General features: G+C 31.9%; 3 protein-coding genes across 4 annotated transcripts in view; 2 read left to right on the top strand and 1 right to left on the bottom strand.

The window, feature by feature from the left end:
* Positions 1–18,936, bottom strand: part of LOC129961958 (uncharacterized) — a 47,222-nt gene that overhangs the window by 24,990 nt on the left and 3,296 nt on the right. The window contains exons 2-3 of one of the 2 annotated variants that reach the window (XR_008783858.1): positions 18,363–18,424; positions 17,390–17,800 (exon numbers count right to left, since the gene is read on the bottom strand). The gene's annotated coding sequence lies outside the window, so the exon portion shown is untranslated. Of the gene's footprint in view, positions 1–17,389; positions 17,801–18,362; positions 18,425–18,936 lie in introns of those variants that run through there. The other variant, XM_056075608.1, reaches the window with a different exon arrangement.
* LOC129962269 (uncharacterized) lies at positions 7,211–7,744 on the top strand. The gene has a single exon (XM_056076013.1). The coding sequence runs from the start codon at positions 7,211–7,213 to the stop codon at positions 7,742–7,744; it is 534 nt and encodes a 177-aa protein (XP_055931988.1).
* On the top strand, positions 14,769–15,149 carry LOC129962268 (uncharacterized). The gene has a single exon (XM_056076012.1). The coding sequence runs from the start codon at positions 14,769–14,771 to the stop codon at positions 15,147–15,149; it is 381 nt and encodes a 126-aa protein (XP_055931987.1).

The raw sequence follows: 18,936 nt of genomic DNA, 5'->3' as shown, positions 1-18,936 counted from the left end.
ATCAGACAAAGATCTATGCAATATATTGGATACCATTTTAAAAAATCTTAGATTTCGCAAGAGAAATTATTCAACGCTGTTGTCACTCACCATTAAGTTTTGTATTTCCTGTTTCTTTAAATTCTACTCTTAGCTTATTCCAACTTGGAATTTGGCAACTTATTTTTAGTTTAGGTTACGGAAAAATAAAAATAAAAATTGGCTTTGATGTGATTACGTTAACTTACGCTTTTTAATAGTATTTATATAAGTTTTCATCAATATTATGTACGTATTCTATGCAGAATAACTTTCTCTACTGTAAATAGCCTCATTATCTCTGTGCCGTGTTGTGAAAATAAATATATTTAAAACGAAAAAAGAATTTGCATTGAGTCATAACAAACGCTTTGCTGTAAGCGTCATACTAGTTGCAACTCAACTCCACTTCAATGTAATTCGGATTTCGTTTTTCTCGATGTAAATATGCTTTCGAAACTTTTCTATGTAAATATTCGCAATTAAAGTGTCTTCTCATATCACATCCATAGTAATTATTGAAGATATTTTACAAATTGGCGTCCGTGACAGGACTATGGATTATTTAAAACGGGAGAGAATACAACTCAGGCGATTATTTACGAAATTGTTGAAAATGCTGTGAAAACGGAACTGGTAAGTAAAATTGAATTGATACGGGTATTTAATAAATTTAAATGATAAAGCTGAAAGGTTATTTGAATTAGATGAAAAAATTAGAGTAAAAGGGTCCAAAAATGGAAAATATTGAAGAATAATTTTCTAATTACCTTGACATAACGGAAAATTATCCCGATGAGTGGATTGCTATGAAAACGAAAGTCGATTTTGTTTTGTCTACGAAAGAAAAAAATAGCGATACTTCTGGTGTATGAAATGAAACAAAACGAACTTTTCGCCTTCCGAATTTGGAATTAAAACGTTTTGACGGCGATATAAAGAACTGGTTCGGATTCTGGGGACAATTAAAAAAAAAATCACGATGATGATAGAGTATTGATTCGGATGATAAATTTCAATATCTTTTGCAAGCGACGGAAATTAGTTCATCGGCAAGAGATTTAGTTGAAAGTTTTCCGCCGTCAGGCGCAGATTATAATAAAGCTATTGCACAATTGAAATAGCGTTTCGCTAAAGATGAGTTGTAGATCCAAATTTAAGTTCGTCAAGTTTTGAATCTTGTTTTAATGCAAGCAAAGAATGGAGAAAATTTCACTTTACGTGCTCTATGATAAATTAGAAACCCAGTTAAGAGCATTGGAGACATTAGGAAGTGACATCTGAAAAGTACGAAGCAATGCTATATCCATTAGTAGAGTCAGCTCTTCCAGAAGATCTTATAAAAGAGTGGGAATCGAACACTTAGCAGAGTTGAAAATAAAGTCAAGCCGAATATTTTGGGAAACTTGTTAGAATTTCTTCTATCGGAAGTCGAAAGTGATGTGAGATTACAACTTGCTCGATCCGGTTTTGCGAAAGATCAAGAGTTCCAAAGAATTAAATCGAAAGATAAAATTCCTACAGCAGCTTGTATTGTATCTAATGAAAAGAAAAGAACTGATAAAAATGACAAACAATGCATATTTTGTAATTAGTCAAGCATACACAGAATGCTTTAAAGCTCCTGATATGTCACTGAAAGAGAAATATTAAAGAAGAAGGATGCGTGCTTTATTTGTTTGAAACCAGGTCATAATTCGAAGATTTGTAGGGTCTATTTAAAGTGCACTGTATGCAAGAAAAAACATCATAGTATCATGTGTACAAATATAAATCAAACAAAACAAAATCCATAACCTGAATTAGATGCCAAGATTCTCTTGTCACCAAGGAATTCATCTACATTATTGTTAACGATATTGGTGAAAATAATCAATAAATAAAGACAGATCTTTAATTATCCGAGGATCGATAACAGTGCTGAGAGATCTTTCATAAAAAACGGATATTGTGGATAAACTGTGATTGGAACCAGTAGATCAAGAAATGTTTTGTCATGGAAAGAAATGTTTTTTTTTTGGGGGGGGGGGCACTGAAACTAAACAAAAGTCCCATAATGTATATAACATCACATTGCAAAGCTTGTGTTCAAATTTCAGGCACATTTCCGTTTTAAATGAAGAGAAAATATGTGGTGCTATTCCTCGTGTAAATAATCCTGAAATTTTCCCCATTTTGAAGAGAAAAAAAAAAATAGAAGTGATACAGGGGAAGACACTGTTGTAATAGATTTATTAATAGGAGAAGATTATCTTGGTGTATTGCTGACGGGATCAATTAAATCATTGATAAAAAATTAGTAGCCATAAAAACAAAACTCGGATGGACACTTCAAGGTAAATAAACGAAACAGTCAAAATCTTTGGAGAATATTATTTATGCTGCCAATTTTGATTTGACGGAATTATGGAGCCTAGATGCCATCGGTATACGAGATCCTGTAGAAATTAAATCAAGGCAGGTAGCCGATGAAGAAACAGTTGAATTTTTCCGTAAAACTATTAAAAGAAATTAAGACAAGAGATAGGAGGCATGTTTGCGGCGGAAAAGTGGATATCCAGAGTTAGAAAGCAACAAAGAATTAGCCACTAAGCGTTTGATGTCAACTACAAAAAATCTTATTCGATATGATGATGTGTTTAATGAGTGGATTCGAGAGGGAATTATCGAAATTGTAGATGAAGATACGAATAAAAGACACCATTTACCTCATCATCCTGTAATAAAGACAGGAGATACAACTACAAAGATTCGCCCAGTTTTCGATGCCTCAGCAAAAGACTCTAAATGAAATTGCTTGAATAATTGCTTAGAAGAGGGCCAAATTTATTAGAATTAGTACCAAAATTGATAATGCAATTTCGCAAAAAATGCTATTGGAATAACATCAGATATTAAAAAGGCCTTTTAGCAAATCAGCCTGAACCCAAAGGATAGAGATTACTTTAATTTTTTATGGTGGAAAGATTTTTCAAGAAGAGAGGAATTGATCACCTTGAGACATTGTCGAGTGGTATTTGGTGCTTCTCCTAGTCCATTTTTACTTGAGGCAACGATAGCTCATCATCTAGAGAATGCTCCAGATGGAAGGAAGGAAACAGCTCGTCAACTTGAAAAATCTTTTTATGTAGATAACTGCATAACTAGTTTAGAAACTAGGGAAGAGGCGGCCAGATTTATTTCTGAAGCTAAAGAACTGATGTCTGCAGCCAAATTTGATTTATAAGGTTGGATTGCTTCTGAAAAAATTGTAGAAGAAACAAAAAAGAGATATATTCTAATACTAGGACTTTCCTGGGATACTGAAAAGGGCGAACTTTCTTTTAACAGTGCTATTAAAATTTCAGAAGAAAATTTAACTAAACGAACATCATTACCTATTGCTCAACGAATTTACGACCCAATAGGATTTACAAGTCCAACTACTCTAGTTCCAAAGATCATTCTACAAAAAACATGGAAAAGAAAAATTAATTGGGATGATGTATTTACACCAGATATATGTAATGAATTTTTAGCCTGGTACAAACATGTAAATCTGCTAAAAGCTTAGAAAATTCCAAGAAGACTATTTTCAAATCCTTTTAAAGATTCTCAGATAAGTCTTGACTGTTTCAGTGACGCCAGTGAAGTCTTTTATGCTGCATTTATTTTCTTTCGTGCTGAATATAACGGGAAAATTTCAGTTCAATTAGTAGCAAGTAAATCAAGAGTGTCACCAACAAAGGAAATTACAATTCTTTGATTGGAACTGTTGGGATCTCTTATATTATCCCGATTATACTGCCAGGTGACAGATGGATTTGAGGTAAAATTTAATGTACTTTTGGACCAACTCGACTGTTGTCTTAACTTGGATTAAACGGGATAGTTCTTGGAATACATTTGTAAGAAATATGATAACTGAAATAAGAAAATATACCAATTCTGATAACTAGCATTTCGTGCCAGGTCGTATGAATCCGGCAGACCTTCCTTCAAGAGGTTGTGATGCAAAGATTTTATTGAAGAGCAAGTGGTGGGAAGGTCCAGAATGGTTATTAAAGTCACAAGAATTCTGGCTGAATGAAAAACAAATTATTGATGAAAATTTAGTTGAATCGGAGAAAAGGGAAACAATAGTTAGTAATGTGGAGCATGAATCAGTTAACTTTAATGACAATCTACTTTAATTCTCGAAATATACGAAGATTTTAAGAATGCTGGCGTGGATACTACGTTTCATTAAAAACTGTCGCCTTAAAGAAAAATGTAAGGAAACCGAACTAACCTATGAAGAAGTCCAATCAGCAGAAAACTGTTTGCTAAAGCTAATTCGGAAGGAAAGTTTTGCAGGAAGAAGATGAAAGCATTGAAAAATATGCAAACTTTCAAAGATGATTTCGACATTCTAAAAGTTAGAACTAAACTCATACTGGGAGAAGAAGAAGAGAATTTTAAGTGCCCAATACTGTTGCCGGGTGACCATGAAATTATTCGTCGATTGGTACTACAGAAGCATTGCGAGTTGCAGCATGCCGGACTTCGAACTCTCATTTCCAATTTGAGGGAAAATTACTGGATTATTTCTATCAAAAAAACAAGTAAGCTCTCATTGTATTACTTGCAAAAGATTTAAAGCCAAACCTACTGAGTCACCTTTAGCACCTCTTCCTAAAAATAGAATAAAAGTTGCTGCAGTATTTGAAGTTACAGGGATTGATTTGGCAGGCCCATTGTTTTTGCGTTCTGGAGAAAAGACATGGATTGTCCTTTTTACCTGTGCTATTTATAGGGCTGTTCATCTTGAATTAGTCCATTCCTTTTCCACAGAAGCCTTTATAATGGCTTTAAAAAGATTTTTTTGCTAGGAGAGGTCGAGTTAACATAATCTACACTGATAACGGCACAAACTTCGTTGGTTTAAGTATGCCTTGGAAAAATGTAGATTGGGAGAAGATCATGTCGTTTTACACTATCAAAAAAATTAAATGGAATTTCAACCCTCCAACTGCTGCATGGTGAGGTGGATGGAGGGAGCGGATGATCCGCATGCTAAAAGAAATACTAAGGAAAATTTTGGGCCGAAAGAGTATTGATTATGAAGAATTGGAAACTCTTATATGTGACTGTGAAGCTACAATAAATTCTGGGCCTCTCACATATATTGAAGATAATTCAGAAGGTCTAAAGCCATTGACACCTGCTTGTTTCTTGCAAGGCTTTCCTAGTAGTGATACAACTGATTTAGATGAAATCGACAGTAAAAGTCTAAATAGAAGATTACATTTTATTCAAAAACTGCGGCATGATTTAAGAACGAGATTTTGCAACGAATACTTAGCAATGTTAATGCATAAAGGTCGTCACACCCGAGATGAATCTTTGAATGTTGAAGACATAATTCTCCTTCAAAATGATGGAAAACGCCTTCACTGGCCCTTAGGAATTGTAATTGAAGTCCTCCCTGGAGCAGATGGACATTCAAGAATCGCCAGAGCAAAAACAGCTCAAGGGGAAAAATTAAGACCATTCCAGAGACTTTATTCCTTGGAAATCAGAAGTTTTGAAAAATTACCATTCCTTGCTCAGCAAAAGGATATAGACACAAACACTCAACTTCCTGCAACTCCAGTTGTTTCAGATCAAGATTCCAGTGAAGATGATGATTATATAACCAAAGTAGCTCCTGATGTTATCACTAAAGCTGGCCGGCGTATTAAAATTCCCAATAGACTCAATTTATAACTTTTGTTGCAATTTCAGGTACTCCATAAAATTGCAAGGTGGGAGATTATGTAAGGGTCACACTAGTTGCAACTCAACTACACTCCAATGTAATTCAGATTTCGTTTTATCGACGTAAATAATGCTTTCGAAACTTTCTATGCGCAATTAAAGTGTTCTCTCATATCACATCCATAGTAATTATTGAGGATATTTTACACTTTGCTATTAAATATTATTCTCGAAAAATTAGATCGAGACACCGCAAACAATTTGAGTTAACATTAAAAGACAACGAAGTGCCTGAATTCGATAATTTTCTAGAATTCTTAGAAAGGAGATGCCACATTTTAAATAATATTCAAACTAACGTTCCTTCTAAATATAATCCTGATAGATTGAAATCCTTTTTTGTCAAAGCAGATAAATCTCTTAAGTTGTGTATCGCTTGTAAAATGCAAACACATGTGCTGTATCATTGCAATGTATTTAAAGAAATGAAATTATCCAATAGGTTAGATTTAGTTAAAACATTTGGCTTTGTAAAAATTGTTTAAGTGAATTTCACCCATTTTCTAAATGTAACTTAAAAGTTCTTGTTTCGCTTGTAAAAAAAAAAAAAAAAAAAAAAAATTAGATCATTGCTTCTTAAATATTCTATGCCGTCAATCATGCCAAATACTCAAAATAATCGAGAGTGAAACCAGATACACATCGCCTACCCACTTTCAGGAAAGGAATCCTCAAATTAATAAATCACAATCTATTGATGCACAGGTGCCAGAAAACCCTGGTTTTTCGTTTTTCCGTAACGGAAATAAGAGCATTTTAATAAACACAGCTATAATATATGTCAGAGATGCAGGGGGAGGGGGATTTAAACCCTTAAGAGGCGTCCTTGACTCCGCCAGTGAGTCTTCTTTCCTTTCGTCTTCCGCGCCATATTTATTAGGATTGAAAAAATAAAAAATAAACCGATTTGCGGTTTAAATGATACGTCATTAAATATCAAGAAAAAAGTATATGCTCTTTTATCTAATGAAAATAATGATTCGCATTGGGAAATAGATTTAATAATTGTTCCTAATATAACTAATTTCACACCTTCTTAAAAATTAAATATTTTGAACGTCAGTTAAACTAGCTGATCCATCATTTTTTATTCCTCAAAAAATAGATATTCTATTAGGAGCAGAATTATTTTTCTCATTATGAAGATAAAATAAAATTGGCAGACAATTTATTCTTGCAATCTAGTTGTTTCGGTTATCTTGTTTCAGGGGTTATTTCAGGCAATAATCTTTATAATGCTCCTAACACTGTTTTTTAACTAAAAACTTAGATACTCTTAATAAAACTCTCAAAACGCTTTTGGGAAATTGAAGAAATCGAAACAAATGAAATTAGCGACGATGAGTTAAAATATTGTAACAAACATTTCGCAAAGACGCATTATAGAAAACTGGATGGTAGATTTGTTGTAAAAATGCCATTCAAACCTGATTTTTCCGAAGAAATTTTAGGAAATTCTAAGGCAGTCGCATCAAAAAGACTAGATCAGTTATGGACGCGTTTGGAACGTGATCCCGCAATGCAAACGCTTTATTCAGAATTCCTCAACGAATACGAATTATTACTACACATGGAAGAGGTGAAAGAAAATTCAAATGTCGAAAACAGGTACTATCTACCACATCACGGAGTGTTACGCACATCCATCAAAACTACAAAGCTTCGTGTAGTTTCCAATGCGAATGCTAAATCGTCCAGTGGACATTCTTTAAATGACTTACTATGCAAGGGAGGAGTACTTCAGGAAGATCTCTTCTCGATTCTAAACAGAATCAGACAACACGTTTACGCATTAACCGCAGATATTAAACAAATGTTTAGAATGATTGAGATCAATCCTTTTCAAACCAAACTTCTAAAAATTCTATGGAAGAACAATAAAAACACACCAACTAAAGTGTATGAATTACGCACAGTGACATATGGAACCATATCCGCTCCAACTTAGCAACAAAGGGTTTACAAAAACTTACCCTAGAGGAGGAAAAGACTTTTCATTAGCTTCCAAGGCTGTACTCCAGGATTTCTATAAGGATGATTGCTTCTCCGGTGCTTCAGAACTTAGCGAGTTTGAAAAATTCAAATGAGAACTAACACAGTTGCCTCAACGAGGAAGCATGACTTTGCACAAGTGGTGTTCCAATAAGCCTTCATCAACTAAACTTAAAGAATTCACACTTGACCGCAATTCTGAGGAAATACTGGTCAAAACTCTAGAAATGTTTTGGAACAGTTTAAGTGATTCCTTTACGCATAAGGCCTGCACCAGCTCCAGCACAGATTGCAATACACCAAACGATAGTGCTTTCACAATTAGCTCGCATCTATGACCCCCTCGGACTCCTGGGGCCGCTCATAGCCACAGCAAAGATTTTCATGCAACAGTTGTGGTTACTTAAATTGGACTGGGACGAGACACTACCAACAGATGTTTTCAAACAGTGGGAGAACTTCATTAAGATCTTATCAGATAATATTGAATCCATTCGTGTTCCGAGATGTTTTTTTCAAGTTTTCTCCAAGTCTGTTGTGATACTTGGATTTGCAGACGCCTCATCATGTCTGCAATTTACGTACAAACTGTGTCTGACTCCAATGAAGTAACTACGCAACTCCTTTGTAGTAAGTCAAGGGTAACACAAACCAAAATCTCCACAATCCCCAGACTTGAACTTTGTTCTTATCTACTTCCTTCAAAACTTACGCAGAAAGTAATAGATGCACTGAGGCTACAAATTGACTCTGCTATACTATATTCAGACTCAACTATAACCCTATCCTGGATAAAGACTCCTAACTTGCTCAAGACATTTGTGAGCAACCGAGTGTCTCAAGTTTAGAAACTATCGAAAGATTTCCAGTGGCAGCATATAACATCAGAGCTTAACCCTGCTGACTTGCTTTCCAGAGGATTTGATGCTAAGACCCTTGCAACCAGTGAACTATGGTTTCAAGGACCAGACTTTTCAAAATTAAACTTACCTGCTTTTCAGATTGTGCCAATTTCTAGTGGCTCAATCGACAAACTTTATATAGATGAGCTCAAGCCAGTTTCCAAAATAACTTTGACATTAAATAATGACTCTAAATTTTTAGATGATTTACATGCTATCACTGATTTTCACTGATATAAATGATTTTCATAAACTAATCAGAATTCTAGCATTCATTTTTAGGTTTGTTCGAAATTGCAAATTTCCAGAAAAGGAAAAGGGATTTCTCAAACAAGAGGAATACATGAACGCTGAAAAGGTACTCTTAAAATTGGTACAGGTAAAGCATTTTACTACTGAAATCTCGGCTTTAGAAAAGAGAACGTCAGTTCCATCTACGAGTTAGTTGAAATTTCTTAATCCCTTCATAGATCTATCCGATGGACAAATTAGGGTAGGTGGCAGACTTGCGCATTCTAATTTAAATTTTAATCAGAAACATCCAATTGTTCTGCCAGTGGGAAATAAATTAGTTACACTTATTTTTCAGTATTATCATAAACGAAACTTATGTAGGTCCTCAAGCTCTACTATTCGTTTAAAATATTGGCTAATTGGTGGAAAGCGATTAGCAGCAGAAAGAGTTACACCTAGTTCAGCATTTTTAAATGCAGGAATCTATTTATGCGGGCTCTTCGAAATAAAATTTAAGGGGCAATGAAAGGGTACTCTTCAGAAAATATATGTTGCTTTATTTGTATGTATATGTATGTATGCAACCAAAGCTGTACACATTGAGTTTGTCTCGCATTTAACTTCTTTAGCTCTAATCGCAATGCTAAAAAGATTATTTTTGGCGACGTGGCGAAAGCTCCACAATTTTTAACGATAATGCTGTTAATTTTATTGGTGCTTCCGCAAAGATTAAATGCTTATACAAACTAATGATAGGTAGCGAAAACGTTTCGAATATGCTTTCCTCCTAAGGTATCAGATGAAAATGTTTGCCCCCTAGGACTTCCAATTTCGGCGGTCTTTGGGAGGCAGGCGTGAAAGCATTTAAATATCATTTTAAGAGAGTGGTAAATCCTGCAAGAATAATACTCGAAGAGTTTTTAACAGTAATTACTCGCGACCCTTCTCTCCTCTACCAACTGAGACTGACGAAATGCAAATATTAACTCCAGGTCATTTCCTCATAGGAAAACCTATAAATTATATCCCAGAACCTAACTTCATCGATAAAAGGACACAATCTTCTCAATCGATGACAACGAACTCAAAAGTTAGTGCAAACTATTTGGAGACATTGGCAGAACAGTTATTTGAGCCATTTAGAATAGCGTTCAAAGTGGCTGCTTAAAAAACAAAATTTAACTCCAGGCATGCTAGTTCTAATAAAGGACATTCAACTTCCAACATACCAATGGCCTGTAGGTCGAGTCATTAAGGTAATTTCAAGCTCAGATGATAATGCCAGAGTAGCAGATATAAGCACTGCAAAAGAAAATTTTAGAAGACCTATTTTTAAAATTTGCATTTTACCTACTGTAGGTAATTTTTATTTTAATTGAAATGTTTATTTGTATTTGTTTAATTATTACGCTAATTGTATTCCTTATGCAAATTATTATTGTGTTCTTTGTTTGTTTTTTTACTCTTATGTGTCAAAATTAGTGATGAAACTTTATATACATTTTTCTATATTGAAACATATGCATATTTCAGAGCCGGCTGGGATGTTCCGTACTTGTAAAATCACGCCTTTGGCAGCGGAGTATCTTTCCTCGACGCACTCTAACTACGCCAACCTGGACAGTCTCGCAAAATACGCAACAAAATAAAACGCATTTTTACAGCCCATTTGCTCTTTTCATTCATTTTACGCAACCTCCACAAAGTTGATTGGAACAAACTTGTTCCCTCGAGTCATTTTCATTAACAACAAATTTGTGAAGATGCGATAGTATATATAAAAAAAAGTTACAGAAGTCTTTTTTGACTGCTGTGCATTATATTATTTTTTGTTGCAATTTTTTACACCAAAAAATCAAAGTATGCGCAAAATGACATTCTGTTCTCATTCTTATTATTTATATAGTGAACAACTAATCAATAATGTAGAAAAATACCGCATGCAAATTGTTGCTAAGTCATTAGTTTCATTTCTACTTCCTTAAAAATTTTAAAAATAAAATTTTTTAAAGAGAATTGTGTTTTTCTGATATTAGGCTAAAAAGTATTTCAAATCATAAAAAATAGATAAATAAAATATGCAATTTTTGTTTAAAAATAAGTGATACTTTGTTTAAAAATATGTTTCCCCCCCCCTAAGATATTTTTAATGTCTTTCAGCATATATCTTTGCTAAATTACATTTTCATTCATGTTATTAATCAAATATAGAGCATAACTGCAACTTGGACCATACTTGATATCAATGAAAATGTAAGCCCAATAAATCGATATTGCTTACAATTAAGGTCATTTCTTCGCATAATTATAAAACTTATTATTTGTATTACTATCCACCATATTTATTACACAAACTTTTATTTAACAATATAATTGAATAATATTAATTTATAACGTTTAATTATACAAACCTCCATCCAAAATGCACTGATTTTTTTTAATGAAGTATAAATCTAAAATGTTGCAGAACCCCATAACTAGGAAATCAGCGTATCATTTTCTCCCAAAATTATTTTTAAACTGCCAATCACAAATACCTCTTGGGAAACAAATTTTTATAGATGGAATTATGGTTGGATTATGATTTTGGAAGCATTCTGTATGCATAGTTAAACACCATAACATAAATGATCATGCATTTAATTCTTATTCTTGAAACAATAAATTACACCTATTTATTGAATAAAAAATAGAGAATTCTCTTACAGCGTTTTAATGGGACTTTTTAATTATTTTGTTATGTTAACAGTTTTCCAAAAATTTCAGAATTAATTAAGCAGTAAAAAATATCAATTTAGCTAAAACTTTCCTAATGAGGTATATCCAGATTACAAGGATATTATTGATTTCTCCTGATTTTACTTACCTTTAAACCTGATATTTTCTTAATAATAAGATCAAATAACTACCACCAATAAAGTTTTTCAGCCTCCAACAAACACAAATATGGATTTTTAAAAAAAGCATTGCCTTTTTAAAAAGATTCTTAATCTAATATAATTATTAATCGTTATAATAAAATTGAATCATATCAAACATGCCAGAAATATTCCCATTTTAAAAAGAGAGTCTGGAACTAATTTAAACTTTAAATCTAAGTTTTCTTCAATAAATATGAAACTGTCATTTAATTACATTAGAGATCAATGAAAATACACCTTTCACATTTTATAAGAAATTTAGATTGGGTTAATAATACTATCAAAAATAAGGTAATTTTTATTGGTTTGTAACAGATTTACATGATTGTATTGTTCTTTAATTACATGTGTATGAAATAAGATAAATTTAAGGTCACTAACTAACACTGTATACATAAGCAGAGATAATTCAAGCTGCATATAGCATCATTTCCATTTTTTGAACTATCGTTGCCAGTAGCTACTTAAATATAAGAAAATTTACTAACGACATTTATTTTTTTTAAGTTATCATTAAAAATAAAGTAAACATCAGAGAGTAAACTTAAATTCTGATAATTTTTTTTTTGCCTTTATATTTTTTTTAAATATATGTTTGTGTAAAAATCGTTTTTTTAGATACATATTTACAAATACCTTATTTATTTGCTCACAGTTGTTTTTCATATATCTTCAAATAATAAATTCCATTTTAAAAATCTAAATGAATTCATGATGTATTCGAATGTTGAATTAAACAAAGGTTTTAAAATTATTAAATATCTTCTAAAATTACACTATTAAAAAATTACTCGCAGAAAGTCACATATTCTATACCATTTGTAGACTTATTTAAAAATCTAATACAGAAAAAAGTAACATAATAAAGAATTAACTTTGTTTAATAAATACTTCAGCTCTGATTTTTTTCCTATGCCAAAATATATCAGAAGTACCAATGATTTTTGACATACAGTGAGTCAAAAGACAGTAAACAGCAATGACTGATTTAGAAAATGTTATTACAAATATATTATTGACTTATAAAGTAGATATATACAATTATTAACTAATTTAAGCGGAATCGAATAACTTATAAGCATTCAATCAAAATATAATATATAAAGCAATAACTCAACTTGAACCTGAGAACAACCAATTTTATGAGTCAAAAAAAAGTGAACACTCGTAACTCTTTCTCCGTCAAATGTGTTAATTTTATAGATATTACCACTTTTTTCTTAGAGGATCTTGATATAAGTCAAAGTCGTATATTACACCTCAATTTATGTAAATTTCTAGAAAAAATCTGGGAGATTTTGCGATAGGGAAACAGATAGCACTAGAAACGAGAAAATTGATAATAAACTTTCGAGCCAGAAAAAAGTCTAAAGAAAAGTTTGCTAAAAAGTACCTTAATAAGGATTTAGATTTTTGTAATATTTTATTTAGTGATGAGATAAAAAAAAAAAAAAAAAAAAAAAAAACTGAATTATTTGGCACACAGAAGCTCGCAAAAATATAGAAAAAAAAAGAATCCAGTTAAGACAATTATACATGGAGGTGTATCCGTTAAGATCTGGGGATGTATGGTGGCAGCATGGGTCTGTAATTTAATATTTGTCGAATCTACAATGAACAAAATGGACAACCTAAATATTTTAAAAGATAATATTGCCCTTAGTGTTGTGAATTTGGGATAGTCACAAAGCTAGATCTTCCAACATAGTAACGATCCCTAACAAGGATCAAAGATTTTGAAAGAATAGTAACTATTGTGTTCCGAAGACTTAGGATCATCTCCCACAGTCACCTGATCTATACCCCATTTAAGATTTATAAACATATCTTTAAAAAAAAAAAAAAACTCCTCGAACTAACAAAAAAAAACTTGTCACAGCTATGCCTACACAATTAAAGGCAGTGATAAAATCTAAAAGACTACAGGCAAAATATTAATATTACAGCTTTCATTGTTTTTGTCGGTGTCAGTATTCCCTGTTTACTTTTTTTTTTTTGACGCATGAAGTTGAGTGATTTTTCTTTATTTAGCTTAATTATTTCTTTTTGAATTAATTAAACATTAACAGGTTGTTATATCCTACATGAATAATTTAACAATTGTATACGTTGGCGCCAATAAGTCAGCAGAACGCTCCACCTACTATTTTTTGTAGCGCCACCAAGTGGTGAAATGATATAACTTTTTAGTGTGTGTGTGTGTGAATACCACAGAGAGTGTGTGTTCAGAATAAAGCAATGGAGATACAGTCCAAGAGTTAGTGTTTCATTTACTATATGTGATTGAGTTATCTAAAAACTGAGCTATCGTGGGCCAAAACATGGTCCAGTTCGGTCTGATGGTCCATGAGAACACTTAAACAAATTTCCATTGACGAAGGAAAAAACTTTCCAAGTGCTGCATCAGTCTTGTGTCATGACTTTTATATGGACGACGTTTTAAGTGGAGCGAGTACATTGGAAGAGACAAAAACTTTGCAACATCAACTTGTTGGCATTCTCAAAACCGCCCAGATGTCATTACATAAGTGGTGTGGAAATACTTCTGGGCTTATTCCTGCTACGGAGAAAGAGTATGAGTTCTCATCTACGGATGAAATTAAGACTTTAGGGATTGCCTGGAAGGCTAATACTGACTGCTTTACCTTTAAAGTAGATTTACAGCATAATGCCCATCCTACCAAAAGGTCGGTCTTATCCATTATCGCCAGACTTTTTGATCCACTTGGGTTACTTGGGCCAGTGATCACGAAAGCAAAAATATTCATGCAACAATTGTGGTTGCTCAAGATTGATTGGGGTGAAATGCTTCCCGCGAAAGAAGCTAGTGAATGACAAGAGTTTGTAACATCTTTAACAAACTTAAACGACATTAACATAGAAAGATGTATTGTTATTCCAAACGCGGAAGTGAATGAGCTTCATGGATTCTGTGACTCGTCTGAAAAGGCATATATATGGTGCTGCAATCTACGCCAGAACAGTCAATTTAGCGGGTGAAGTGAAAGTGAAGCTAATCGCGAGTAAATCTCGTGTGTCGCCAATCAAGCAGGTAACTATACCTCGTTTGGAGTTATGCAGTGCTGTTCTGCTCACCAAATTGATGCAGAAGGTAAAAAATGCATTAAAAATGGATATTACGTCAGTATCATATTGTTCGGATTCTATAATCGTGCTTTCGTGGATGGATGAGAAAAGAGTCACGAGACTTAAAAACATTTGTTGCAAACAGAGTGGCTATTATTCAAGAATACACAGAAATGAATCAGTGGCATCATCTTCCTTCCTAACAAAATCCAGCTGACATCATTTCAAGGGGACTTGATCGAATAAGAATGCAACAAAGTGACTTATGGTGGTTTAGTCCAACCTTTCTCCAAGAACTGGTCGTGAACTTTCCTGGTGATTTCGACGACATCCACGATCCATCGGACAGTTCTGTGCATAACAGGGACGTTTCTTCTGAGAAACTTTATTTAGCAGAACTCAAAACTCCGACTAATTGCTGTTTAATTTCAGCTGTGGACCCATCATTTTTAGATAATATACTTAATGTGTCAAATAAGTTTTATAAAATAATTAAAATCTTAGCCTTTATTTTCAGATTTATTAATAATTTGAGAAACTCGAGTAAAAATGTCAGGTCCTTTAACCACCAAGGAACTGCAGTTGGCCAAGTTAACTTTAGTCAAACCCTTGTTGGCTAAATCCTAGAGACGGGTACCGCCAAGTTTGGCACCAAATTTTAAAGCTAAAGTTGCCAATATGGCAACCCCTCTAATTTTTGGCAACCCTGTGAAGAGAATGGGGTGATGTCGGTGATGTAATTATCAACTAATCAGGTATGAATTGACTTTGAATATCAACCAATTGGGTATAAGTGCAGCTTTTTGAGGGGAATTTCTAATTTCTACTGCTCTCCAAGTCTTGTAACATATTTTTTTCTTACTTTCTGCGATTTCTCTTGTGGTGGCAGCTTTTCGTGGGATATTTCAAGATTTTCTCTTCAGTTAATTGACGATTGGATTTATTCTGCTCTCCAAGTCTTGTAAAGTATTTTTTTTTTTTTTTACTTTCTTCGATTTTTCTTGAGGTGTAAATGGCTAGTATGAATGTGACAAATGAGGAATCCCTTAAATTGAGGTTTTTTTTCGATTTAGAACATTTCTAGGCCCAAACAGTGTCTTACGTGTTGGAGGAAGATTAAGTAATTCTGATTTGTCATGTACTAAAAAGTTTCCCATATTACTTCCAAAGAATCACAAATTCACTTTGTTAGTTATGCAATATTTTAATCTTAAATATTGGCATGTTGGTGCACAAACATTGTTGTATTTGATAAGACGGGAATATTGGCCATTATATAGCAGAAATACAGCCAGAAAAATTATTCTCGAGTGTGTCATTTGTGCTAAAAATAAACCTAGAACTGTAACCCAAATTATGGAAACTCTCCCAACCAATAAAGCTAGTTATCCTTTTATTGATGTTGGGATAGACTTTTGTGGACCTTTCTATATTAAATACAAGGAGTCACAAAAAGAGCAATTTCAAAGATTTGTTTATTACCATGTATAAAATCAATGTACATCTGGTGTAATTATTGTATTTATTATTTAAAATGATATATAATGTATATTTAATTTGTTCATAGTACATATTGAAATATCGTATATATTTTCTTTTCAGAAATGTTTTGTGTACAATGTTCAATTTTATTTTAAAAGTGTAAAATTTTTTTTGTATTTTGTACAAGATAATTGTTGAATTTTTGCATTGTCTAATTAAGTAATGTGTTAAATTTTTATTTCTGTAATGTTGAGATTTTGAAATGATATTTCAAGGTGGGCGGAATGTTGGCGCCAATAAGTCAGTAGAACACTCTACCTACTATTTTTTGCAGCACCACCAAGTTGTGAAATGATATAACTTTTTAGTGTGTGTGTGAATACCACAGAGAGTGTGTGCTGAGAATAAAGCAATGGTGATATAGTTCAAGAGTTAGTGTTTCATTTACTATATGTGATAGAGTTATCTAAAAACTGAGCTATCGTGGGCCAAAACAGTATATATTTACTTTATATTATAAATCAATATTACTTTATAGTATCAATATTATATATTTGAAATAAAACATTTACTATAACAATTATGGGTGTTTATTTTCTTTACTTTCTTCTTACCATATCTCAAAAAAAAAGGGGGGGAGGCATTTTAAATGCATTCATTTTTATTTTCTTTTAAGAGCTGATTACATAACAAAATTCAAGCATTTCTGAAGGAAAAAAAATGCAACTAAGTACATTATGAATTAATTATATGTATCAATCAGCTAAAATTTATATTTATTGATTTTTCCTTCAGTTTAGTATACCGACACATATTCAATAAATGTTTTCAGTATCAGATACAATTTTAGAAATTTTTAATATTATTTTAAACATAATCAATATATATATAAGATTTATTTTAAATCTCTATTTTTTTATTAACTTCATGAAAATGTATTTATTTCTTATTTATTTATTATTGTCACAGTACAATTATTGTCACAGTACAGTGAAAAGTCCAAATAGTTCGCTAGTGAATAGCTTAGTATGTCAACATATTTCAAAAAATATTTCCAGCAACAGATATAATTTTGGAAATAATTTTAATATATTTATTGTTAAAATATATTTCTTCTGCTTCTCATTTTTAAGCTTAGTATATCAACTTTGCATGCTCTCAAACATATGTTCATCTTTCGATACATATTTTTAAATATATTTCCAGCATCAGATAAAATTTTGGAAACATTTTATATATTTGTTGCTAAAATACATTTTTTCTGTATCTCATTTTTAAGCTTAGTATATCAACTTTACATGCTCTCAAACACATGTTCATCTTTTGACACATCTTTTTGATATTTAGCAATGAAAGTTATTGCTCAGACTTTTCTTCCTTTTAATCCTGTAATATATCAATATAAATATGAGATGTGTTCAATACAAATCAATTACATATATTTAGCTAACTCAAACAGTTTACAAAAGAAAAAAAAAATATTTTAATAATTTTAAAATTAGAAGTTCAATTAACTGTGTTTTTATTTAGGAATATCTTGATCATATCAATTAATTTTAATTCAATAATAATCTAATGAATCGAAAAGACTGTAGATAAAACAACCATGAAATATCAAAGTAATCAGAATACAGCTAAAATGGTCAGCAAAGCTTAAAACAAGAATTAAGAGAATAATGTTTCAGAAAAAAAATACTGTAATACAAGTATGAATTATTTATATAGATATAGTATACAGCTACTTTGGCTAAGTGTGATAAATTATAATGGATATGAATATAGTTAAAATGTAATGGAATATAATTAATTATTGACTAAACTGTAATTTAATTTGCTAGCGACATAATGTCAACAGTGCAGAAAGTATTTTTAAACTCTATGCCTCATTTCTTATGCTAAAAAAAAATTAAGCTAATAGTTAAAACAATAAATTCAAACATAAACATACCATTCTTACACTCTTCCGAATTTTTTTCTTTTCTTCTAACCTTCTGCTTTCAACTTCCTTCTCTATAAGAAAAAATTATTTTGAATTAATTTGAAATGAAATATACAAATATACTTATAATGAAAAACACAACTTAAAATCTTAAGAAAGACTTTTATGATCAAATTCTGAATTAGGGGAATATTTAATAAATCATCATTAGGCTAGCTTACCATATGCTGATATGGATACCTCTAAATTTAGATATGAAGTTGATTGTCATACTGTAAGTATCCATTTGAAGATTTCAATAATACAACTTACAGTGAAAACCATTACTAAGTTGTGACTCAATGAAATGAAATTTTCTACGTCTTGTTTATCAATTGATAATAAAAATAATAAAGAATAATCCAATTTTTCAATTATGATTGAAATACGTATTTGAATTAAGAGTGACTTCAAAAAGTGTCAATATTCATGTTGCCCTTTTTTATACAATATTATTTTAGTTTACTGCATAATAAAATGCTGAGTTAAACTAATTAAAAAATAATAACCAAGTTCCAATTTTGCCACCAAGTATCCTTCCAGT

This window comes from Argiope bruennichi, chromosome 2 (genome assembly GCF_947563725.1).
Source record: "Argiope bruennichi chromosome 2, qqArgBrue1.1, whole genome shotgun sequence".
Lineage (NCBI taxonomy): Eukaryota > Metazoa > Arthropoda > Arachnida > Araneae > Araneidae > Argiope > Argiope bruennichi.
The sequence above is the reverse complement of the archived record's forward strand: the minus strand, read 5'-3'. Positions and strand labels throughout refer to the sequence as shown.

Bases quoted from the DNA above. Each gene is read 5' to 3' on its own strand.
- LOC129962269 (XM_056076013.1), top strand. From the start codon at position 7,211: ATGCCATTCAAACCTGATTTTTCCGAAGAAATTTTAGGAAATTCTAAG.
- LOC129962268 (XM_056076012.1), top strand. From the start codon at position 14,769: ATGGATTCTGTGACTCGTCTGAAAAGGCATATATATGGTGCTGCAATC.